The 26,969-nt window shown below is 40.7% G+C and overlaps 1 protein-coding gene across 5 annotated transcripts in view; it reads left to right on the forward strand.

Annotated features, from left to right (window-relative positions):
- ADIPOR2 (adiponectin receptor 2) overlaps positions 1–26,969 on the forward strand; it is a 63,182-nt gene that overhangs the window by 17,601 nt on the left and 18,612 nt on the right. For 4 of the 5 annotated variants that reach the window (XM_085024820.1, XM_021091197.2, XM_005664110.4 and 1 more), the window contains one exon: positions 21,031–21,283. In XM_085024820.1, the coding sequence (XP_084880946.1) occupies positions 21,113–21,283 (171 nt within the window). In that variant the 5' untranslated portion in view covers positions 21,031–21,112. Of the gene's footprint in view, positions 1–21,030; positions 21,284–26,969 lie in introns of those variants that run through there. The other variant, NM_001007192.1, reaches the window with a different exon arrangement.

Genomic DNA, 26,969 nt, shown 5'->3' on the forward strand with positions numbered 1-26,969 from the left:
AAATAAAATGAGATAAACAGGACTGGTTGATATCCTAGGACCTGTTTGTTAGGAAATAACCTATTTAATAAGCATATTTGCCATTCAGTTTTGGAAGTTAAGGAATGGATTAATTAGGGGCTTTGGTTTGAATTTTCTGTATTGGAACATACCATGTGTAGCCAGAATGAGTGCTGGAGAAGTGGTATGCTCGGCTTAGTCATTGGGAGAGTCCAGACAGAAGGAAAAGGAAACTGCTAAATTCAGGAAACTGCCAGAAGATCTTTAGGATGGGAATAATACCTGTGGGAAAGGACATTTCAGTCTTTTTATTTTTGGTCAAGGCATATGGGAATTTTTGGGCCAGGGATTGGACCTGCACCATAGCAGTAACCTGAGCTGTTGCAGTGACAATGCCAAATCTTTAACCCACTGAACCACAATGGAACTCCATTTCAGTCTTTTAAAAAAAAAAATCATAAAAATAGAATTTTCTTTATATCTGACTTACACTGTTCATATGCTTATTGGACCTTGCATTTTCCACAATATCCATGCACAGGAACACAAAGCATATAGAACATCATGGTCTTGAGACAGAATTAATTAGCTTATTAAATTTTGTCCAACTTCACATTTATGCATTTTTTTGTTAGTATAACAGCTAATTATTTTTCAGTGGTTGCATTTTCACTTAAATCCTACATGTCTGGAAATAGTTTAGTGAACATGTATGCATAGTTGTATCTGCACACCCATTCCTTTGGACAGGGAAGAGGTAGTGGCAGTAAAAACTCCTTAGTGTGGTGAAAGAGAAGGGTTATTTTAATTTTCTTTTGATTTATTTTTATTTTATGTCATTCCAGAATTTATGTAACTTAAAAGATCCAGAAGTATAATTAAAAAGTACATGTATATGAAAGAGAAATGAAGAAAAGGAGGAAGCCTATATTCTTTTCCCAAGTAGCAGCATAATTCAGTGACTAAGAATAAGATTTGGATTTGAATTTTCTTGGCAGCAGAGATAAAAATGGAATATGGTAAAATACATAGCACTGAACTGGAAGGAGGAGTAAGACCAATTTTCCAGGGATAAATCTTCCCTTGAGAGGTTCTAAGGAGCTGATTAAATTGAGTGTTAGAGAAAGTTTTTTTTTTTTTTTAAAGAAAGGTGGAGATATGTGTTTTATTTGGCTAACACAGACTTTTTTCCCTTAAAATGCTTCAAACATATAGGAGAATACAGAGACCGATAAAATTAACATTCACAAATCCTCTGTACAGCTATGTCAAATCTTAACATTTTCCCACACTTCCCTTCTTTTTTTTTGGCCATGGTGTGCGGCGGCTTGATGTGGGACCTCCGTTCCTAGACCAGGGATTGAACCCGGGCTGCAGTGGTGAAAGTGCTGAGTCCTAACCAACTTTCATGTGTAGTCGAGGCACCTTCTTGGGTTACTTGTCACTGTCTTCAATTTGGTGTTGACATTTCTGATATCCGTTTTTATGAATTATTACATAGGCATAAATCATAATTTTGTTTTGAGTATTTTCAAACTTTATGTAAACATTATTCTACCTATTCTATAACTTATTTTTCATGAAATATGTTTTTTAGGTTCATGAAATTGCTGATGTTTTTACTCAAAATGGCAGTTTCATATGATTCGTTTTAATTACAGTCATCACTTTTATCTATTGTATAGTTACATTATTTTGTTATACGAACAGAGCCAGTTTAAGTTTATTTTCGTGTTGATAGGTATTTAGGTTGTTTCCATTTTTTCCTGTGTGTGTATGTGGTTACTAAGTTTGAAATGAAGTTATTTGGTGTAAGTTACCCAGAAGTGGAATTATTGCCAAATTGCTCTCCAGAATTAACACTTTGCATTTTTTTAGTGTGAAGAACATGAGAATTTGTTTGTTTTGGCCATGCCTGTGGCATATGGGAGTTTCTGGACCAGGAATCGAATCCATTCCGCAGCAGCAACCTGAGCCACTATGATAATGATGCCAGATCCTTAACCCGCTGTGCCACAAGAGACCTCTTAAGAATTTGCTGTATCTAAGACCAAAAAAAAAAAAGAAAAAGGAGTTCCCGTCATGGCGCAGTGGTTAACGACTAGGAACCATGAGGTTGTGGATTCGATCCCTGCCCTTGCTCAGTGGGTTAAGGATCCGGCGTTGCCGTGAGCTGTGGTGTAGGTTGCAGACTCAGCTCGGATCCTGCGTTGCTGTGGCTCTGGCGTAGGCCGGCAGCTACAGCTCCAATTAGACCCCTAGCCTGGGAACCTCCATATGCCGCAGGAGGGGCCCAAGAAATGACAAAAAGACAAAAAATAAATTAATGAATTAAAAAAAAAGAATTTGCTGTATCTAAATCCTTATAGATCCATGGCATGACATTGCCAGATTTTTTTCATGTTTACAAATCAGATAAGGGTGAAATGATATCTAAATTTTTTTTTTTTTTTTTTTTTGGTCTTTTTGCCATTGCTTGGGCCGATCCCGAGGCATGTGGAGGTTCCCAGGCTAGGGGTCGAATCGGAGCTGTAGCTGCCAGCCTACGCCACAGCCACAGTGATGTGGGATCCAAGCCGCGTCTGCGACCTACACCACAGCTCACGGCAATGCCGGATCGTTAACCCACTGAGCAAGGGCAGGGATTGAACCCACAACCTCATGGTTCCTAGTTGGATTCGTTAACCACTGCACCACGACGGGAATGCCTAAAATTTTTTCTTGATTATTTATGAGATTGAGCATGTTTTCGAATGTTGAGTGACCTCAGATTTCCATTTCTTGAACTAGCTGTGTCTGTCCTGGTTTGTCTTTCCTCCTTCCCCCATCCCAGTTGGATTGTCTTTTAAAATTGCTCTTTAGGAGTTTGTTGCATACCTGTTTATGTCTGTTAAGTGAATCACAGATATCTTCTAGTCTGTGTGGCTTATCTGTTAATTTTTTTTTTTTTTTTTTTTTTTTGGTCTTTTTTAGGGCCGCACCTGAGGCACATGGAGGTTCCCAGGCTTGGGATCCAGTCGGAGCCGTAGCCACCAGCCTATGCCAGAGTCACAGCAACGCAGGATCTGAGCTGAGTCTGAGACCTACACCATAGCTCACGGCAACGCCAGATCCTCAGCCCACTGAGTGAGGCCAGGGATTGAACCCGAAACCCCATGGTTCCTAGTTGGATTTGTTAACCATCAAGTCACGATGGGAACTCCTTTTTTTTGTTGTTGTTAAATTTTTATATGGTTGGTTTTGTTGAATAGAAGTGATTATCAAATCTATCACCCTTTTCTTTACTGGTTTGTGTCCTTTGTGCCTTATTTAAGAAATCTAGGGAGTTCCTGTTGTGGCATAGTGGAGACAAATCCGACTAGTATCCATGAAGATGAAGGTTCTATCCCTGGCCTTGATCAGTGGGTTAAGGATCCAGCGTTGCCATGAGCTGTGGTGTAGGTTGCAGACGTGGCTTGGATTCCATGTTGCTGTGACTGGTGTAGGCTGACAGCTGTAGCTCCTATTCGATCCCTGACCTGGAAGACTTCCATATACCATGGGTGAGGTCTTAAAAAGCAAAAAAAAAAAAAAGAAAAAAGAAAAAGAAAAGAAATCTATTCCATGAGTTTCCCAGTGGCTCAGGGGGTTCAGCATGTGGTGTTATCAGCTGCTGTAGCTCATGTTGCTGCTGTGGCTCAGGTTTGATCCCTGGCCTTGGGACTTGTGCATGTCACGGGCATGTCCAAAAAAAGAAATTATTATACTCCAAGGCCATTCAGGTCTTTGTATTTCTTTCTAAAAGTTTTAGAAATTCGTTTTTTTACGTTTAGATATTGATTTGCCTGAAAAAAATTTTTTTTGTGTGTATGATGTGAAGCATAATTTTTTTTTTTTTTTTTTTTTGTCTTTTGTTGTTGTTGTTATTTCTTGGGCCGCTCCCGCGGCATATGGAGGTTCCCAGGCTAGGGGTTGAATCGGAGCTGTAGCCACCGGCCTACGCCAGAGCCACAGCAACGCGGGATCCGAGCCACGTCTGCAACCTACACCACAGCTCACGGCAACGCCGGATCGTTAACCCACTGAGCAAGGGCAGGGACCGAACCCGCAACCTCATGGTTCCTAGTCGGATTCGTTAACCACTGTGCCACGACGGGAACTCCCCATAATTTTTTTTTATATGCATAGCCAGTTACTGCAGCACCATTTAACAGTATGTTTTACAACTTGAATTGTAAATCTTTTAAGCAGTTTCTGTCTCAGCACAATAACAGTCTTTTTGTCTTTCATCAGGCTGCTGCACATGTTGGTTTGTGACTTTTGGGCCAGGGTAATTGGTGGATTACTTGATGCAGAAAAAGAACCTAGAGGAGGAGATAGATCTAGCACATTTTGTAGATTTTGCTAAAATGTCATTTCTTTCTCTAAGCTACTTTTTTGTTTTTTGGTTTTTTTTTTTTTGTCTTTTTGCCTTTTCTAAGGCTGCTCCCGCAGCATATGGAGGTTCCCAGGCTAGGGGTCTAATTGGAGCTGTAGCCGCCCGCCCACACCACCAGAGCCACAGCAGCGCGGGATCTGAGCCTCGTTTGCAACCTACACCACAGCTCATAGCAACACCGGATTCTTAACCCACTGAGCAAGGCCAGGGATAGAACCTACAACTTCATGGTTCCTAGTCGGATTCCTTAACCACTGAGCCACGACGGGAACTCCCACTAAGCTGCTTTTTTAATAGAGGCGAGTTGCAGACAGTTTGAGGATAAACTTTGATGAGGAAACAGATTGCTGGCTTTTTGAATTGCTGGTTACTATCTACACACTTTGGAAACTAGATAAGGAGATACTCAGTTGACTTCTTGATATTTGAAACTTTAGAATAGTTCTGTGTATTTAGTTATCAGTTGCTATTTATCATATATATTCTGAAGTTAGAGACTTTCAATTTTGATTTTAGGAGAATTATGCATATAAATTTGAGTCTTAGCTTTTTGAAATGTCTTATGGAAGCTGCTATAAATCACTTAATTTAAGATGAAAATTATTTTCCTTTCCACTTGAAAGGGTTTTTATTGTATTTGTGGTCTGAGAAGAGTTGCTGTGAGGTCTGCAGATAGTTATATATTTTAAGCTTCCCCCATTCCTTGTTTTTTATATTAATGGTTGAAAGAAGGCTCTGTGTTTTAGTGGAATTGAGAGATACTGAGAAAAGTTGTAGAAACAAGTTTTATTTCTAGATTTCGGATTATGATATCGAGGGGGATAACTAACCACTTGCTTGGATTTTCTAACTATTGCATTGTGAGAAAACAAACTTGTAGAGAATGTTATGTAGGATGAGTTAGGGCCATGAATGATTATTATTTGCTTACAGAGGAAGGTCTTTACTAAAGTAGGGTTTTTGATTTTGCCTGAAACATTGACTCTGCAGTCAGATATTTTACCTGGACGTATTTTATGCCTGAAATAGATGGAACAAGAGTGTGGTTGTATGATAGGGCATATTTGTGGAAGGAAGTCTCTATTTTACATATTTTGGTTCAGTGTAGGTATGACAGTTTGCCCCGGACTCATCAGGATTTCTCTAACATTTCAGGACTGTTGTTTGTATAATGTACGTTTGCATTATTGTGTACTGTTCTTCATTTTAGAAACTCAGGGTTACTTATAGATCTTGTGAAATGGAAACAACCATTGTAGTGTGGCTCTAAAAGTTGTATAATATCTTTTTTATAAAAGTTTTTCATTTGTGAGTGTGACCAGTGGCTGTAATGCACTATTTGTGTCTTTAATGAAGCCCCGTAAAGTAGTGGTAAGGTGTAGTCTTTGGAGTTAGACACACACAGATTTGAATTCATAGTCTTCCACTTAAGTTTGTGTCATTGATAAGTTATTTGATCTTCTTTAGCCTCAGTGACCCCATTTCATAAGGATTGCTGGAGGATTAAATGAGACGATAGGTGACAGACCGACTCCTTAGCCTGGTTTAAAGTTGGCTCCAGTAAGTATTAAGCAGCAGTTCACCTCCCTTCAAAGAGATGACATCATAACTAGGAGAATGGGACCACTTAACCTTTGTGGGAGGCAGTGTTGTGTAATGGAGAGGGCCCTAACCTGGGTAGTTCTTGCTTCTCTATTTTGTAACTGCTGTAACCTTGAGTAGTTTTACCCTCAGTTCTCTCATTTGTAAGTAGAGGTAATACTATCTGTAACAGGCAGGTTGTTACAATTAAGTGAAAGTACCTGTCAGAGCTCACCTTATCTGGCATTTTTATAGTTAGTGATGGTCGGTAATACTGTGCTTCTGAAGTAGGTCTCAAGACTGAGAGGTAGGCTTTCGCTGCTTTTTTCCCCAACTCTTCTTCACAAAATTTGCCTGGTTTCTTCTCAGAGTTAGTCAGTAGGGTGGGACAGTTAAGTTTGAAGAGGTTCCTTGTGACTTGACTTAAAAGTTGCCCTACCTAATGCTAGGAAAGAAAAGTAGTGTAAATGATACAGAGTGTTGCCAGCCTTTATAGCTTCAAAATAATCCTTAAAAAAGTAAACCGCAGTTTGATTTGAAATGTGTCTGTTCTTATAGCAGTTAAGGTTTTATGAACATGAAAGTGTGATAGTGCCTGTCTTAAAAAAATCTAGCTGTTGCTCCTTCTCAGTTATAACTTTACCATTTCGTAAGGGCTGTTTCAGTTAGTAACATATGTTGGGAACTTTTCCCATTTTATCAGTTATTCTTTTCCCAGTTATCAGGTTTTTTTAATTGACATTTTTCTACTCACATGTTAGTGTTTGGGAAGAATTCCAATTTTAATTATTTTATTGCTTCTGGTATGGAGCAAGGCTCCATGCTCCTCCCTGTTTCTTGACTATTTCTTAATACTGTATTTTCAACATTGCTGTAAAGTACAGTGTACTGTCGGTGTTAACTCCTGGTTTTGTCATTTAAGTGCTATCTATCATTCATTTACCTGAGAATAGCTTATGGTTCATGCTAACGTAGAAGGTTGTGGGTAAGAGCATTAACTTGAGTGTCAAGTAGACTAGATTGACTAGATAGATTAGGTTGCTGCTTATTACTGTAGTTATCTCAGGCAAGTTATTTATAACCTCTCTGGGTGTTTTGTCATTTCCAAAATGGAAGAAACAGTTGACCTGTCACCTAGGATTGTTGTAAGGATTTTAAAGGGATAATCCATGGGAAATTTTCTCTGTGTGCTTTGCATGTAGTTAAGCACTCATTGCATGATAGCTTTTCGTGTCATCCCACTCCTCCTCCTTATCATCAGCAAAGGTTTTTAAATACCTCCTTTATATCCCAGACCATGCTTGTTGTGAATACAAAAATGGATTCCAAAAAAGGCTCCCTGACCCTGAGAAGGTTCTTTGTTTTTGTTTTGTTTTGTTTTGTTTTTTGCTTTTGAGGGCTGCACCTGGGCATATGGAAGTTCCCAGGCTAGGGGTCCAATTGAAGCTGAGGCTGTCGGCTTATGCCACAGCCACAGCAATGCCAGATCCAAGCCATGTCTGTGACCTACATCACAGCTCATGGCAATGCTGGATCCTTAACCCACTGAATGGGACCAGGGATCAAACCTGCATCATCATGGATGCTAGTTGGGTTCATTACCACTGAGCCACATGACCCTGAGAAGTTTTGCAGTTGAGGAGCAGAAGACAAATACAATAAATTCTGACAAGTACTATAATAGAAATATTAGTAAATAATAAGAAGAAAGGAGTTAATATCAGGAGTCTGGGGAAGTCTGGGAAACTAGTTTCTGCCCATGAACTTTCTCTTGAAGTGTGGGTAGTAATTCCCCACTTATGTATTCAGCAGATATTTACTAAATACACCTACTGTGCTATTAACTATTTTATTTTAGGTGCTGGGATATAGGAGTAAAGAAGATACATAATGTCTCTTCAGTGTAATGGGAGAAAACCAGTATTAAACAAATGGATAAGTGCTATGAAAGAGATTAATTAAAAGGTGATGTGATAAGGAGTGACTGAGATTGTGTGGATGGGGAAGGCTTCTTTGAGGTGACCTTTAAGTTGAGATCTGCATGTGAAAAAGGAGCCCAGCCTTGGGGAGATTCAGGAGAAGTGCGTTCCTGGCCTTAGGAACCAGGTGATAGACCTTTGAGCTTTCAGAGCCCTTTGAACTCCTCAGTGTGAAGAGGAGACTAGAAGTCATTGCGGTTGGAACAGCGGTAAGGGGGAGAGTGGTACAGAATGAGGCCAGAGATGGGGCTAAGTCATTTAAGGTTTTGTAAGCCAGCGTAAGAGGTTTCTTAGATGTAGGCTCAAAGCCTTTTGATAAAGATCACTATGACGGCTGTTTGAGGACTGGATTCTGAGAATAATGAAGCCCAGAAACCTCTGGCTCGAACCCAGCCTAAACCTAGATTGGGACTTAAACCCATTTTTTTTTTTTAATTTTAATTTTTCTGTTTTTTTAAATTAGAATCACTCACCTGATGTCTGGATTTACTGAGGCACAGGTTCTTTGTGTCTCAGCACAGAATGAATTTAGCAAGAGGCCAAGTGATGGGCAAGAAATAGATTTAGTAAGCTAGGACGCTTGTGAGGGATACAAGCCATCAGGAAAGAATTAAGTGGGCTACATTTTTTATAATTCAAGGAAAGTGGGGGAGTGGGAAAAAACTGCCTTGGCTTACATCACTAGCTCCTCCTTCATATTGGGTAAGAGAGTATTTGACCCTATGAGGTCAAGCCAGGAGAGTCATTGTGCTTATTCAAATCAGCAGAAGGGTGGTAACATATGCTTAATATGTTGCATCATCTCAGGTTTCCATGTAATGAGGGTCTCCTACTTTGGAATGTTATCTTTCCCTTAAATTCCTGTCCTTGGTCCTATGGATCATTGTGTTGCTAAACTTGAATGCAGGTTTCATTTTATCTTTCGTTTAGTGACCTGAGGCATATCTTAGATCATTATCTTATTTATGATTTTATAGTTAAGCAAGCCTGCTTCTTATGGCTTTCTTGAGCTATCATTTACTTAGAGTGGTCTCCCAAAGTTCCCTCTATCTATGGACTTTGGCAACTGCTTGTAACTGTCCTATTCTGCCCCTGTCAATAAGGGGTGGGGTGGGTGGGTAATAAAAAAGGACCATGGAGACCTTCCTGGCTATTCTGTTAGGACAGGTGAGACATGATGGTGGTGGCTTGAACCAGGAAATAAGAGTGAAGAGAAAGAGGTAGATTTGGTCTATGTTTCTAAGACCCTTCTCTTCCATCACTGTAAAACTTTTTTAAGGCCACACTGGTGGCATATGGAAGTTCTGGTGCTACGGGGTCAAATCGGAGCTGCAGCTGACGCCTATACCACAGCAACACAGGATCTGAGCTGGACCTGTGTTGCATCTTGTGGCAACGCTGGATCCTTAACCCACTGACTAAGGTCAGGGATCGACCTGGATCCTCAGGGATACTAGTTGGGTTTGTTTCCACTGAGCCACAATAGGAACTCCACTTTTTTTTTTTCTGTAGAGTTTTTCTAAGTATTAATTTTAAGAGTGTCCAACCTTTGTCCCTTTTTGCCTGGCAAAGCAATAAAGCTATTTTTCTCTTCTCCCCAAACTCTCTCTCTGCACTTATATTTGGCACGTGTTGACAGAGCTCGGCAACATTAATATTTCAGATTTGCATTCACTATATTTTACTTCATGTGGAGTCTGAAAGAAGAGGTAAGCGAGAGGCACAGCATACCCATGTGTCCATGTGGAACATTTTGTACAACTTGGGTTTCCAATCAAGAAAGAACATGCAGAAGTTCCCATCATGGTGCGGTGGTTAATGAATCCGACTGGGAACTATGGGGTTGCGGTTCGATCCCTGGCCTTGCTCAGTGGGTTAGGGATCTGGCGTTGCTGTGAGCTGTGGTATAAGTTGCAGACGTGGCTCGATCCCCGTGTTGCTGTGGCTGTGGTGTAGGCAGGTGGCTACAGCTCCGATTGGATCTCTAGCCTGGGAACCTCTATGTGTCTCGGGAGCGGCCCAAGAAATGGCAAAAAGACCAAAAAAAAAAAAAAAAAAAAAAAAAGTGGAGTTCCCGTCATGGCACAGTGGAAACGAATCCGACTAGGAACCATGAGGTTGTGGGTTCGATCCCTGGTCTCGCTCAGTGGGTTAAGGATCTGGCATTGCTGTAAGCTGTGGTGTAGGTTGCAGACCCAGCTCGGATGTGGCGTGGCTGTGGCGCAGGCTGGCAGCTACAGCTCTGATTAGATCCCTAGCCTGGGAACCTCCATATGCCGTGGGTGTAGCTCTAAAAAGACAAAAGACAAAAAAAAAAAAAAAAAAAAGAAAGAAAAAAAAAGGAACATGAGCTTCTTGCCAGAAATCTTATTAACCATGTACCAAATGCATGCTTCAGTGCAGAAAGATAGACAACACTGGAATAATGTCATTATACAACTTTCACAATGAGCCCTCCAAATTTTGTTGCTGAAACTCAGCCTCTGTTCGATGGTGCCAAATAAGAAACGCAGAGAGTGTTTTTGGTGAAGTAGAAAAGAATAGCTTTTAGTGCTTCGCCAGCCAGAGGAGGCCACAGCAGGCTAATGCCCTAAAGACTGTGCCCTCTTTTGGGAGAGGATAGGAAGGAATCTTACAGTTTGGGCCACAGATAAGGATCAAGGTAGACATAAGCTTGTATTCTTCTTCAGAGCTGGTGTTCAGTGGTCTGGGACTGGTACTGGTGGTCCTTGAGATGATCACACCGTGACCTTCTTTCTGAAATGAAGAATACTTCGTCCAGTAGTTAACATCTTCCATTTGTTGGGGATTTTACTTTTGCAGAAGAGCTCAAAGATATGTGTACCCCTAGAGGAGGAACTAGGACCTTGTCCCAAGGCTGCACTGTTGTTTCTGGACTGTTCCTCCCTTATCTCTGCATCCCCTCCCTTCGCTGATTAAAACCGTTTGAACCTGCCCTTTGGAAGCTGAATGAAGCCCATTTCCTACAAACAAAAAATGGGGGATCCAGGCTTTTGTGCCCAGAAACCATAGGGTCCTGCTTGGTTTTACTTTCACCTTAGAGGAAGCCAACAAAATCATGGGACATATTTTATAGTCTCTTCTCTACCACTGAATAATTATAGAACTAGAAAGTGGTGCAACTAGAACTAGATTACTGCGCCCCACTCGCTGTGTCCCGGCTAACACAAAGACATTACACCACTGGTCCTTAGAATTTGTGAGGTCCACGGCACATGGCAAGTCTTTAGAGAACCTTGCTGGAAGGTTTCTATCTATCACATTAACTGACAAAGTAAGGGTTGAACCTCTTAAAATTAATACTTGAAAAAGCTTTTCAGTGACGTGGAAGAGGTCTTCTGGGTGCCAGAATGTTGTTTGTTGCTGGTGACACAGCATTTATACTTTGTCAACTTTGTGTCCTTAGTGTGCTTTTCTGAGTGTTATTACCCATGGCATATAGAAGTTCCCAGACCAGGGATCAAATCTGAGTCACAGCTGCAACCTATGCCACATCTGCTGCAATGCCAGATCCTTAACCCACTGAACTACTGTGGGAACTCCCAAGTGTATTTTTTACATTAATAAAAAGCTTAGTAGAGAGAGACACAGTACGATAGTATATTTTCCTGAAAGCTATTGCCTTGATTATCTTCTTTTACAGTTACTAAAACTTTTATTTATTTATTTATTTTTTAATGAGTTTGGACTCTGTGAGGCCTAAATTAAGCATGTTTTAAAAAAGACATTTCTATCTCCTTTTTTCACCCAATTTTTAAAGATAATTTAACTTTTTGTCTTTTTTTTTTTTTTTGAGGGGGTGCTGCACACTCAGCATATGGAAATTCCCAGGTTAGGGGTCACATCAGAGCTGTAGCTGCTGGCCTACTCCACAGCCGCAGCAACTTGGGATCTGAGCCACATCTGCTACCTACACCACAGGTCATGGCAGCACTGGATCCTTAACCCACTGAGTGAGGCCAGGGACTGAACCTGCGACCTCATGGTTCCTAGTCTGATTCATTTCTGCTGCGCCAAGGTGGGAACTCCAGGAACTCTGATAAAGATAATTTTATTTCTTCTCATTTGTTCCCAAAATAAGACAGTAAATTTACCCCTTCACCCATATTAGTCGTTTTTAGTAAAGTTATATAACAGTATAGGTGAAGAGCCTCAGCAGCGAGACTGACTGGGTTAAAGTTCTAGCTTACCAATTACTAGTTGTATGTTAATTATTCTGACTTGTCTTGCTTTATTTCCTTATGTATAAATTGGGGCTTCTTATGGTACCCATCTCACAGAGCTTTAAATGAATTTATTCTTAAATATTAAGTAAAAGACACAGTGCCTGGCATATAGTAAGCACTAAATACATATAACTTATAGTGGGTATTGTTGCCAAAACTCAGCCTCTGTCGCTGGTGCCAAATAGAAACAAGAGTCGGGTGAAGGAGAAAAAGATAGGTGTATTGCTTTGCCAGGCAAAGGAGGCCACAGCAGGCTAATGCCTTAAAGAGTGTGCCCCCTTTGGGATTAGGAGGTGGTTTTATAGTTTTGGGAGTGGAGAATAGGGCTGCAGATAAGGAACAGAGTAGAGGCAAGCTTGGATTCTTTTTCAGAGCTGGTGTTTAGTGGCCCCCGGACTGGTTCTGGTGGTCCTCCTTTCTGGAAGAAGAAGGCTTCATCAAGTAGTTAACGTCTTCTACTTGTTGGGGGTTTTAGTTTTGCTGAAGAGCTGAAAGATGTTGTTATGTATATTCCTTGAAGAGGAACTAGGACCCTGCCACAAGACTGCACTGTTGTCTCCTGACTGTTTCTCCCTGGTCTCTGCATTCCCTCCCTTCCCTGATGAGCAACTGTTTGAACCTTCCCTTTGGAACTCATGGAAGGCCTTGATGGCTGAAGCTTATTCCCTAAAAACAAGAAATGGGGGCACAGAATGGCTTGTGTGTGCAGGAGCCCCACAGGGGTCTGCTCGGTTTTAGTATTGCTATTTTTTATTATGCTAAAATGTACATGATATGAAGTTTATTATTTTTACTGTTTTGAAGTTCATATTTCAGTGACATTAAAGTACATTCACAGTGTTGTATAACCACCATCAGTATCTATTCCAAAATTTTCCCGTCACCTAAAACAAAAACTGACCACCAACAATAATTCCCACTGTTCTCCCTTAATCCTTTGTAACTTCTGTTCTACTTGTTGTAGCAGGAATCTGAACTTCATCCCCCCCCCCTTTTTTTTTTTGCTTTTTAGGGCCTCACCTGTGGCACATGGAAGTTCCCAGGCTAGGGAACTTACACCACAGCTCTGAGCAATGCTGGATCCCTAACCCACTGAGCGAGGCCAGGGATACAACCTGCATCCTCATGGATCCTAGTTGGGTTCCTTAACCGCTGAGCCGTGAAGGGAACTCCTTCATTCCCTCTTACAGCTGAAAAATATTACACTGAATGCTTATACACATTTTGTTTGTCCATTCATCTGTCCATGGACACTTGGCTTGTTTCCATGTTTTAGCTATTGGGAATATGGTGTGTAAGAATCAGTTTGATATTAGTAACTGCTTTCAGTTATTTTGGGTGCATAACTAGGAAGTGGAATTGTTGAGTCATGGTCAACTTTTGAATTTTTTTGAGGAACCTGTTACTATTGTCATAATTATTATTATCATCCTTTGGTGAAATGTATTGATGAGCTTTTTCGGGGATATTATTTTTAGCACCCAGGTGCTGTTGGCATTATGGTGTGAATGTTTTATTGGGAAACTATGTACATGATTTTCTACACCCCCCCTCCCCTTTTTTTTCAATTTCTGGTATCAAGTATTATGTTTAAAACTACAGCTGGGTTTGCGTGCTTTTTTTTTTTATAAAAAAAAATTAAACTCTTCATTTTGAGATAACTGTAGATTCAAATATAGTTGTAAGAAATAATATAGCGAGATCTTCCATGCACTTTGCCTAGTTTTTCCCAGTTTTAAAACTTGCAGAACTATATACATGATATTGACATTGATGTAGTCAAGATACAGATCAGTCGTGTCTCCCCTAAGACTGTCTCCCTTAAGTAGTAGCCATGCAGTCTTCCTTCCCACTCCCACACCTTTCTTAACTCTGGACAACCACTAATCTGTTTTTCATTTCTATGTTTTTGTCATTTCAATAATTTTACATAAGTGGAACCCTATAGTGTAACTTTTTGCCCCCCTATTTAAAAAATTTGTAAAATATACATAATGTAAAATATGCTATCTTAACCATTTTAATTTTTCAATTATTTTTTATTTATTTTATTTTATGTATTAATTTTTTTTAGGGCCACACCTGAAGCGTATGGAAGTTCCTAGGCTAGGGGTCCACTTGGAGCTGCAGCTCCCCAGCAGCCATAGCAATGTGGGATCTGAGTCACACCTGTGGCCTACACCATAGCTTACTGCAGTGCTAGATCCTTAACCCACTGAGTGACGCCTGGGTTTGAACCAGCCTCCTCATGAGTACTAGGTGGGTTACTGCTGAGCCATGACGGGAACTCCTATCTTAGCCATTTTAAAGGGTATTGTCATGTTGTACATCCATGTTGTTGTGCAGCCATCACCACCATTCATCTGCAGAATTCTTCTTGCAAAAAGGAAACTCTGTACCCAGTAAACAGTTCCTCTCAGTTCCCTCTTTCCCCTCAGCCCCTGGCAACCACCATTCTATTTTCTGTCTATGGATTTGACTACTTTTAAGTACCTACGGTAAGTGGAATATACGGTATTTATGTTTTGTGTTTGGCTTATTTCACTTAGCATAGTGTCCTTAGGTTCATTCAGGTTGTAGCTTATGTCAGAATTTTCTTCTTTTTTGAGGCTGAAGAATATTTTATTGTATGTATAGATCACATTTTGTTTGGCTGTTTATCCATTGAAGGACACTTGCTTGGGCTGGTCCACGTTCTGTGTATTGTGAATAACTGTTATGAACATGAATGTATAAAGGTCTCTGCAAGACCCTGCTTTCAATTCTTTTGGGTATACACCTAGAAGTGGAGTTGGTGATCATAGAGTAAATCTATTTTTATCAATTTGAGGAACTACTGTATTGTTTCACACAGCTTGTTTGCCGTTTTAAGATTAGGGGCAAGGAGTTCCCTGGTGGCCTGGCGGGTAAGGATCCAGTGTTGTCCCTGCTGTAGTGTGGGTTCGATCCTTGGCCCAGGAACTTCTGCATGCTGTGAGGGTGGTCCCAAAAAAAGGAAGAAAAAAATGGAGGCAACATAAACATTAAAATCATGAAATAGGTCAAGTAATACATTGCACTAATATGGTCTACCTTGATAAGAAGCCCAACTGTGATTAAATGTCCTATAAATAATATTAATTCCTTTACCTCTTTTTCCCCTAAAGAATGATACAGTCATTCATTTATTCAAGAAACCTTTACTGAAGGTCTACTGTGTATCTGTTGCAGTTTAGTTTTTAGCAGTGAGCAAAACAGAAATCTTTGCCCTCATGGAACATGTGAATATTACTGGTTTTTTAAAAATCCCTTTCCTGGAAGAGAGGTGGATTTCTAGACCAGAGGTATCAAACAATTAAGTTAGCAGTTTCTTCAGGTAAAGAAAATTGCTTTTGAGGTATCATGTAAGTAAACTTGGTGCTTTTAAGCAACATAATTATGCAGTATTATTTGAAGGGAAAGTGAAGTCTTAGAAATAGGGAGTTTTAAAATTTCCATTGCTTTCCCATTGGGAAGGAGATCTGATGTGAGTACATTTAACTGGGAGTCCAGGGGTTCAGCGCCAGTCCTGAATTTACCATCTAATATTTGGTATTCTCCTGGATTCTTTATTTTGATCCTTGCTCCTCCTCTGTATATCTCTTTTTTAAAAAAAAAAAGGATTTTGTCTGCTGTTGTTACACTGATAATTATGCTAGTATCACTTTTAATCCTACTAATACCTCATTCTGTTTTCAAGCTCATTCTTTTCTGAATTCCAGATTTGTGTGTCCTGGTGCCAGCTGAACATTTCTGTCACTTTAGACTCCATTTCTTTCTTTCTTTTCTTTTCTTTTTTTGTCTTTTTGCCTTTTCTAGGGCTGCTCCCATGGTATACGGAGGTTCCCAGGCTAGGGGTCTAATCGGAGCTGCAGCCACTGGCCAACGCCAGAGCCACAGCAACGCTGGATCTGAGCCGCGTCTGCAACCTACACCACAGCTCACGGCCATGCCGGATCCTTAACCTACTGAGCAAGGCCAGGGATGGAACCCGCAACCTCATGGTTCCTAGTTGGATTCGTTAACCACTGTGCCACGGCAGGAACTCCTAGACTCCATTTCTTAAAACAAATTCTTCTTCCCCTGTGAATTTGCTTCTCCCCTTGTCACCCCTTCATCTTAGTGAATGACATCTTCTGTACACTCAGCTGCCTGAGCAAAAAGCTTGGTTTACCTGAGTTCTTTCTGTCTAGTCATCACTGACCCTCCCCATCCAGTCAGTCAGCCTAAGGATTGGTTTTTTCTACTGAGCCTATCTTGAATTTGCCCATTCCTGATTTCTTTCTTTCTTTCTTTTTTTTTTTTTTGGCTTTTTAGGGCTGCACTTTTGGCATAGGGAGGTTTCCAGGGTAGGAGCTGAATCGGAGCTACAGCTGCCAGCCTACGCCACAGCCACAGCAATACCACATCTGAGCCATGTTTTTGACCTACACCACAGTTCACGGCAACACTGGATCCTTAACCCACTGAGCAAGGCCAGGGATTGAACCCTCAACCTCATGGTTTCTAGTCGGATTCATTTCCGATGTGCCACAATGGGAACTCCCCCTGTTCTTGATTTCTGAACAGTCCCTTCACTCCCTGCCTTGTTTGTGCTGTTTGCTCTGCACATAATACCTTTCCTCTACTCTGCTTGGTGAAGCCTCATTGCTTTTGGGCAGTTAGTGATGTCTGAGTCTGCTCCTGGAGCACGTGAAGTTGAGTCTCCATTGTACTTCTTTTGTAGTTTCAAACTGTTTACTGGGAAGAAGTCTTGGCAAATTTAAAAATAAATTATTTTATGCCAGTACTTAAATTAGTTTATGAGAACATTTTTAAAAAGAGAAAAATAGAGTACGTGTTTAATTTAAACAGAAAATGAGTTTCTTTTCCAACAAACACTGTAGGCTTAATAATTCATTCAATAAAAGAAATAAGTTTAATGTAGATATTTGGGGCAAGGTGTCTTGGAACCTATAAAGGACCTGTAGGAATTGAAAAACTCAGTATTTTCTATCTTTCCTCATCACCACTTCTGGCTGCTCAGAGACTTTTTTTTTGTCTTTTTGCCTTTTCTAGGGCCGCTCCCGCGCAGCATATGGAGGTTCCCAGGCTAGGGGTTCTAATTGGAGCTGTAGCCACTGGCCTATACCAGATCCACAGCAACGTGGGATCCAAGCCGTCTCTGCAACCTATACCACAACTCACAGCAATGCTGGATCCTTAACCCACTGATTGAGGCCAGGGGTCGAACCTGCGACCTCATGGTTCCTAGTCAGATTTGTTAACCACTGAGCCACGACGGGAACTCCAGATTTTTTTTTTTAACTCAATGGATTTTATTACATTTATAGTTGTACAATGATCATCACAACCCAGTTTTATAGTATTTCTATCCCAAACCCCCAGCCCATCCCCCCCACTCCCAACCTGTCTCCTTTGGAAACCATAGTTTTTCAGAGTCTGTGAGTCAGTATCTGTTATGCAAAGAAGTTCATTTTGTCCTTTTTTTAGATTCCACAAGTAAGTGACAGCCTGTGACATTGGTGTCTCACTGACTAACTTCACTTAGCATGATAATTTCTAGGTGTATCCATGTTGCTGCAAAAGCCATTATTTCTTTCCTTTTAATGGCTGAGTAATATTCCATTGTGTATGTGTACCACATCTTTATCCACTCCTCTGTTGATGGATATTTTGGTTGTTTTCATGTCTTGGCTACGTATATAGTGCAGCAGTGAATGTTGGAGTACAGGTATCTTTTCAAGTCATGGTTTTCTCTGTATAGATGCCCAGGGGTGGTCCTCAGAGATTTTTAAAGATCTTAAATCTGCTCTCCTTGCTGAAAATGTACCTGGTTGAATTTGTGTAGGACTTCTACATTTATTCACACACTCAGCACCTCTTAGTTACTTGCTCCTTCCTGCAGCTGTTTTGTTTGTATTGGGTTCTTTTCTTTCTTTTTTTCTTATCTCGGTGTAATACAGCGTAGTATTCATAAAAGCTTGACCAATGAGCATTTTCTGAAGAAACAGAATAAAGTTTAACTCTGATTAACAGATAATGGTACTCTGAAGTCTCACTTTTTTGGACTGCCCGTGGCATGTGGAAGCTCTGAGGCCAGGAATTGAACCCACACCCCAGTACCGACCAAGCGGCTACAGTGAGAACGCCATATCCTTAACCTGCTGTGCCACCAGGGAACTCCTGAAGCCTCACTTTCCATCTCCCATCTCACTCCTTTTTACTGTTAAGAATCTTAGAGCAAATTGAAGCCTAGTCCCAAATCCTTTATCTTTTTTTTTTTTTTTGTCTTTTTGTCTTTTTAGGGCCGCACCTACGGCATATGGAGGTTCCCAGGCTAGGGGTCTAATTGGAGCTGTAGCTGCCAGCCTACACCACAGCCACAGCAATGCCAGATCTGAGTCGCGTCTGTAACCTACACCACAGCTCACGGCAATGCCGGATCTTTAATCTATTGAGTGAGGCCAGGGATCGAACCTGAAACCTCATGGTTCCCAGTGGGATTTGTTTCCACTGCGCCACAATGGGAACTCCCCAAATACTTTATCTTTTATTCTTCTTAGCAACACAATTGGCTGGACAGTTCGTTGTTCCAGCTGCTTTTAGCAACAGACTAATGGCCTTGGAAAAGTTACCTAATCTCTGAGTCTGTTTCCACATCTGTAAAGTGAAGGATATGGGAGATACCACATGTAAATTCTCTGGTACAGAATTTGACTTAATTCAGGGTTCTCCTTTTGGCACAGAGGTTAAGACTGTTGTTGTCACTGCTGTGGTTTGATCCCTGACCCAGGAACTTCTGTATGCCACAGTGTGGCCACCCCCCACCCCCAAATTTTTTTTAATTGAGTCCATATGCAATAAATGTTAGCATATGGAACAAAATGAAATGATGAGTGTGAAACAGCTTTGTGAGCTGTAAATAAAGAAATCTAAGTCAGTAGCATTGTTTGCTCGTTAAGATGGGCATCAGTAGCATAGTTTATAACCTCAGTATTATAATACACTGGCTCAGGCTCTTCGTGATAGGTTTAGGCCCAGGTTTGGTCATGCTTAAAGACTGCATTTGTTCTTCTAAAAACTTTAGAGAACATCTCCAGCAAACTTAAATGATGTATGAAACAAACAGTAGTCTAATTCAAACTCTTCAGTTAATTCTTAGTCACCTTTTACCCTTTTTTTTTTTGTCTTTTTGCTATTTCTTTGGGCTGCTCCTGTGGCATGTGGAGGTTCCCAGGCTAGGGGTCTAATCGGAGCTGTAGCTGCCAGCCTACACCAGAGCCACAGCAACGTGGGATCCGAGCCGCGTCTGCGACCTATACCACAGCTCACAGCAATGCCGGATCATTAACCTACTGAGCAAGGGCAGGGACCAAACCCACAACCTCATGGTTCCTAGTTGGATTCGTTAACCACTGCGCCACGACGGGAACTCCTACCCTCTTTTTTTTTTTTTTTTTTTTTTTTTTGCATCCAGGCCTTCCACTTTGCCCTACTCCTCCTCTCCCCTCTTAAGAATTTTGAATCTCATGAGATTTATGAGCCTAACATGTACCTTGGCTTCTTCATGTTTTAGTCTTTCTAGTTGGATTGGCTGTGATAATCACCTTATTTGGATATGTATCTTAAATCTCTAAAATAAATTAAGCTTTTGTACTATGAGTTATGAAGTAAAGGGCCAAGGACTTAAAATTATTGACCCACTAGGAAACTTATGAGATCCAATTTAGAGGAATATGGATGAATTCTGAAAGTATTTTTACCACTTAAAAACATTTAAATACCACTTGTCACATTCTTTAAATATTTATATGCATAACACTTTCTGGGAGCTCACAGGGATATAAAAGCGGTGTGCTCTGGTGTCAGTTTCTTGCCTTCTAGGGTAGTCTAGAGTTAGTTCAGAACAGCTCAGAAATATTGACATTGCAGACATTAAGCAAGCAACCTAAAATATAAAACATTGCCAATAATATATGCCACATCAGTCAGAGACACTGTCTTACTTATTTCATAAAAGTGTGTTGAATTTTGGTTTCCTCGCCTGTGAAGTAGAAATGAAAATACCCTGAAGAGTCATCATGATTTAAATGAGGTTGGATATGGAAAACTTACATTCTTTCTGCAGTTATAGGTATGTTTTTAATTGAAAAAATATTATATGGCATATGGTTAAAAAAAAAAATTCAGGCAGGACAAGATGGAAAGTAAGTCTTCTTACTCCAGACCCTAGGTTCTGCCCTGGGTACTCCTGTACCAAGAGCACAGTTAGTTGTTCCACGTACATATAAACTTATTTTTATAAAATCTGTGTGGGAACATTATACATGTTATCTTTTATAGCCTGCTTTTTTTCATTTAAAAATATATTTTGGCGGAGTTCCTGTTGTGGCACAGTGGAAACGAATCCGACTAGGAACCATGAGGTTGCAGGTTTGATCCCTGGCCTCTCTCAGTGGGTTAAGGATCCAGTGTTGCCATGAGCTGTGGTGTAGGTCGAAGACGTGGCTCGGATCTGATGTTGCTGTCACTGTGGCGTAAGCCTGCAGCTGTAGCTCTGATTAGACCCCTAACCTGGGAACCTCCATGTGCCACGGGTGTGGGTCTAAAAAACAAAAAATAAAGAATAAGTACATTTTGGCAGTCTTTTAACAATAAATGCAAGTTTTTAAATACATTTATTATTCTTAATAATTGCGGAAAATTCTAGTTTTAGTGTATAATAACACAGCCTATGTCTTCCCTACAACTCATTCAAATGTTGATTCAAAACTTCTCTCCTTAGGGTCAACTCACTATCCTAAAAGTCCACCCTCCTGAGAAGAAGGGACAGAAAGACCTCTCTGTAAGAAGGGCTTGGGTATCCCATGAACGAGACAGCAGAAAACCGATCGGAGTACAGCAGGACTCCAGAGCCAGGTATAAGGCTCAGAAAAGGGCACCAACCTGATGGTACAAGAAGAGGTGACAATGACATCCACCAAGGAGCCTTGGATCCTGTTATAGAGGCAACTGTCATTTCTTCCTGCCATAAAAAAGTAAGTTAAAAAAAGTGTGGGAATCTTGCTGGAGTTTGGAAAGGCAGAACACTGCCTTTTGAAAAGGAACCTTGTAAGGTTTTGTTCAGGATAATTTGAAGTTTTGTATTCTTAAGTTACCTAGGTATTAGTTACGCCTTTTCTATTGACACTGAGAACTGTGCTTATCTGTTTTATTTAAGAAAGGTGGTGGGTTTCTGTAGTTACCACATATCCATTATATACTCTTGTGTCTGGCTTCTTTCACTCATCATCATGTTTGTGAAGTTCATCTGTATTTACTTTGTGTAGCTATAGATTGTTCATTTTCATTGCTCTGTAGTATTTCTTCATGTGACTATACCACATTTAATTAATTAATTTATTTTTTTGGTCTTTTTAGGGTCCCACCTGCGGCATGGGAGGTTCCCAGGCTAGGGGTCTAAGCGGAGCTACGCCACAGCCACAGCAGCGCCAGATCCGAGCTGCCTCTGTGACCTACACCACAGCTCATGGCATCGCTGAATCCTTAAGCCACTGAGCAAGGCCAGGGATCAAACCCGCAACCTCATGGTTCCTAGTCAGATTTGTTTCCGCTACACCACGACAGGAACTCCTGCCTTTATTTACTTTTTTTTTTTTTTTTTTTTTTTTTTTTTTGAGATGTTTTGTGTTGGCACTCAGGGAGTACAAAGATAAGACATGGTTTCTGCCCTTAAGCAGGTTGTGTAGTTTAGTTCAGGAGACAGACAAGTAAATCAGTTCATTTTTGCTAACTGCCATGTGACTATATGCACAGGGGGAACCTCTCCTGGCAGGTTGGCATCTGGGAAGGTAGAACTTGCATTTCAAAGTTAGCTAAGAGGAGGGATTAGAAGGCATTCCAGGAGTTCCCGTCGTGGCGCAGTGGTTAACGAATCCGACTAGGAACCATGAGGTTGCGGGTTCGGTCCCTGCCCTTGCTCAGTGGGTTAACGATCCAGCGTTGCCGTGAGCTGTGGTGTAGGTTGCAGACGTGGCTCGGATCCCTCGTTGCTGTGGCTCTGGCGTAGGCCGGTGGCTACAGCTCCGATTCAACCCCTAGCATGGGAACCTCCATATGCCGCGGGAGCGGCCCAAGAAATAGCAACAACAACAATAACAACAACAACAACGAAAGACAAAAAAAAAAAAAAAGAAGGCATTCCAGGCCAAGGGAATAGTATATGTGAAGACACAGAAGCAAGAAATAGCATGATGCTTTCAGGGAATAGGAGTCATGTATTTATTTATTTATTTTTTGCTTTTTAGGGCTGTACCCATGGCATATGGAAGTTCCCATGCTAGGAATTGAATCGGAGCTACAGCTGCCAGCCCACTCCACAGCTATAGCAATGTGGGCCATGAGCTTCGTCTGTGACCTACACCACAGCTCACGGCAACGCCAGATCCTTGACCCAGTGAGCGAGACCAGGGATCTAACCCATGTCCTCATGGTTACTAGTCGGATTCCTTTCCACTGCACCTCAACAAGAACTCTAATAGCTAATGTGTAGACACTGGTGATACTGATGTGTGAACCTGCAAAATGCTTGGTGTGGGGGGGAATGTAGGGTGACAGGGACAAGGATTATTAGCAAGGAAGCCTTAGATAATCCAGATCTTTAGACTCCTGGTCCAATATTCTCCCATTGTCAAATTCTTTTTGAGATGTGTGATGTCGTATATTGATTGAAAAGGAAAGACCACTACTTCTAGGCCTCTGACTCTAAGGCCTTGGCTCTTTTAACTATATTTGTTCAAGTTTATAGTTTGTGTTTTGTAAGCTTCTATAGATAAAAGCATAAAAGAAGCATTTCAGACCAGGTTGGCCTGATCTTAGTTTTACGGCTTTATTTCATATCTCTGAGTTTTCAAGGATTAAGTCAAATAAAGAGAGTAGCCCTTATGGTTGTCCTACTTTTCTTCTGTTCTAGGTTCTTCTTTATAAATGGAAGTTTAGGAGCCAGTTTTCATTCATTCAACCTGGGATTATTCTCTTGAACTGATTTGCTTTAACCAAACTTTTAGGAATGCCACTGTATATTAGGTTATCATAAGATAAATAGACTTTCCTGCCTGTTAATCGCTTTATTTTCTTTTCTTGAGGAAGCTTACTTACAAAACTCAGTTAAGATTAGAGAGAGTTGCTTTGTGAGGAAAAAAAAAAATGATTTTAAAGATTTTTTCCATCAAGCTTGGCAGAGATAACTAGTCTTTTTTTTTTTTTTTTTTTTTTTTTTCTGGCTGCGGCATGTGGACATTTCCTGGGCCAGGGATTGAACCCTCTGTGCCACCAGGGAATCTAGAGATAATTAGTTTTCACAGGCTAAGACTGTATGTATTTCTAGGCTGGCCAAAATGAATGTTCATATAGACCAGCTATTGTACTTACTCTGTTTGACCATACCAGAGACACATCTACAGTGGATGTTTATTTATGGCCACACCCATGGCAAATGGAAGTTTCCAGGCTAGGGGTCTGATTGGAGCTTCAGCTGCTGGCCTATGCTACAGCCACAGCAACTCCAGATCCGGGACACATTTTTGATCTACACCACAGCTCATGGCAACACCAGATCCTTAACCCACTGAGCAAGGCCAGGGATCAAACCTATGTCCTCATGGATGCTAGTCAGATTCATTTCCACTGAGCCATGAGAGGAACTCCTGTATTTTACTCATCTTTTAAAAAATCCTTTTGGAACTCCCTGGTGGCTCAGTGGGTTAAGGATCTGGTATTGTTACTGCTCTGGCTTAGGTTCAGTCCCTGGCCCGGGATCTTCTGCATGCCATGGGCAAGGCCAAAAAAAAAAAAAAAAAAAAAAAAAAAAAAAATCCTTTTAATATATATTAAAATGGGAGTTCTCATTGTGGTTCAGTGGTTAGGGGCCTGACTAGTATCCATGAGGATGTGGGTTTGATCCCTGGCCTCACTCAGTGGATTAAAGGATCTGGCATTGCTGTGAGCTGTGGTGTAGGTCACAAACTCAGTTCAGATCCTGTGTTGCTGTGGCTGTGGTATAGACTGGCAACTGCAGCTCCGATCCAACCCTTAGCCTGGGAGCTTCCATATGTCACAGGTGCAGCACTAAATTAAAAGCAAACACATATATATGTGTGCATGTGTATATATATATATATGTATATATACTGAATTACTCTGTTGAACTGAGTTGGGCTAAGATTGATGAATTATTTTCATATTGGACTCTTTCATCTTTATTACTCTGGTTCTCTCTTTCCATAGGTAAAATACACTCCAGAAAATTGGTGTTTTATTTTGCACTTTGGTTCATCAAAGTTGGTATCATTGTGTTTTGAATTATAACCCACTTTTAACTCTTCTCACAGATGGACCTCACTGAATGTAGGAGGAGAAAAAGACTCAAAAGTGTCTTTGTACTCACTTCAGAGCATTGACCTCTCTTTAAATTTAAATATACTGATTTATTTATGGAAAATCTTAGAAATTAAGATTTATGCTTTTATTTTAGGCAGCTTTAGTTTTAATTGTTTAATCATTGACAGTGTCCTATTTCTCTTCAGAATTTGTTGTGGTAACAGGTATGACAACAGAGGCAGAACATGGCATATTTAATGCTTGCATGACTGTCTTAGTATAGATGCAATTTAGTGTTGAAACAGAGATCTTTAGGTGCTGTGGTTTAGTGGCTTCTAGAAGGGAAATTGAAAGTTATTTCCACTCATGACAAGGTTGTTCTTGAGAGTTATATTGGAAGACAGAGACTTTTTTTATATACAGCGCCCAGTACAGACCTTCCAAACCTTTATTGTGTAGCAGAGCTATAAACTTGCCTGTGTGCCCTGGAGAAAACATTTTTATCCTGTGTTCTGGCCACTGCTCGACACTAACCACTTTATTCCTACATGTTGTCCTCTGTTTAACCAAGGGAACTATATTTACCACCACCCACTTTGCGTAGATCCCTCATTAGCAACTCCTTAATGCTTGAACACAATAACTATTTATGGTCTAGAGTTTTAGACACTTGGTTTTTGAGGACATGTTTGGAATGTTCTATTACAGGAGGGAGAGGAGTGAAGATATTACCTGATAAAATGTCAGACTTACGAACTAATACCTTGCTTTTCTGATGGAAACATTTTCATAAAAATTCAGCAATTCTCCTGATACATTGGGATGGATGGAAGTATTTATCTTTAATGTGAATTTCTTACCATTGACCACCTTCTGTCTCATAACATATGCACTGACTGGGCCATGGAAGATGGGATTATTACTGTTGGTGGTGTTTTTTTTTTTTTTTTTTTTTTGCCTTATTTTATTTTTTTTAAGGGCCTCACCTGCAGCATATGGAAGTTTCCAGGCAAGGGGGCTAACTGCAGTTGCAGCTGCTAGCCCACTCCACAGCCATAGCAACACCAGATCCAAGCCATGTCTGCAACTTACGCCACAGCTCACGGCAATGCTGGATCCTTAACCCTCTGAGCGAGGCCAGGGATCGAACCCCCACAACCTCACAGTTCCTGGTCGGATTCATTTCCGCTGTGCCACCACAGGAACTCCATGTTGGTGGTATTTATTAATAAAAAACTGACCAAAAAACCCAGACAAAGCTACATATCTTAGTAATGGAATCTATAGTGAAATTCTTGCCTCACATTTGGCTTGCATTCTTTTGAATTGAAATTAGCTTTTTTAGAAGCATCAGTTTGGATAGGGGAGCAGGTGTAAAAGATAAGAGAAATGCATACAGGCAACCCTAATGCCTTTGCAAGTTTTAGCTGCCATGGGTTCGTTAAATAGTACCAGTCCCTCCACAGTGTTGTTCAAATTTTAGTTACTATGGTGTATTTAAAGTACCAGCTTTCTACTCGCTCTTCAGTCCACAGATGACTATGCACATAATAGATGTGCAGTGTATTAATGACCAGTCTTGCCGCTTCTTTGACAGTCTGTCAGTGACCGGTCAGTGTACATCTGTTATTTACTTAATACGTAAGACGCAAAGTGTGTTGCTTCCTAGTGGTACCATGTGACCCTTTACAAAAATGGATAATCGAAAGCGGGAATTGGCTAACAAAAATAAGAAATGAAAGTGGTGATGTGGAAAGTGAAGTTTAAGTCAAATATAAATGGAGTTAGGGAAGCAGTAGCTGGCTGTGGGAATGTTGATACTGCTACCACCTAACAGATTCTGGATCTGCAGCCAGAGGATCTCAGTGAGGGCAAGCTTGTCACCATGTGGGAGTAACAAGAAAGACAAGGATGTCCAGAGACTAATGTGAGCAAAAAGTCAAATGAAAGGATATTTCATGACATTGAAAGTTCAAAGAATAAACTGTTGAAACTTGGTGCAAACTTAGGAGTGTGACATTTTGCCAAGGCTCAGAGAAGATAGATGCTCCTGTGTTACAAGTACAGCAAGAAGGAGGCAAGCATTGTTCAAATCACTCCTGGTAACTTTTTTTTTTTTTTTTTTTTTAACAAATAAACCCTTAATTCTCTTTCTGTTTTAAAATATAGCATACTAAGTAATTACTAGTTTTACTGGCTTATTTCTCTGTACATTTAAAACTAACAGGTTTTTATGTTTTGACAATTTTTTTTTTTTTTGTCTTTTTGCTATTTCTTGGGCTGCTCCCGCGGCATATGGAGGTTCCCAGGCTAGGGGTCTAATCGGAGCTGTAGCTACTGGCCTAC

This window comes from Sus scrofa, chromosome 5 (assembly GCF_054392235.1).
Source record: "Sus scrofa isolate SSC_HxYL_T2T_F1_AM1 chromosome 5, Sscrofa_HxYL_maternal_Yorkshire_Landrace_v2.0, whole genome shotgun sequence".
Classification (NCBI taxonomy): domain Eukaryota; kingdom Metazoa; phylum Chordata; class Mammalia; order Artiodactyla; family Suidae; genus Sus; species Sus scrofa.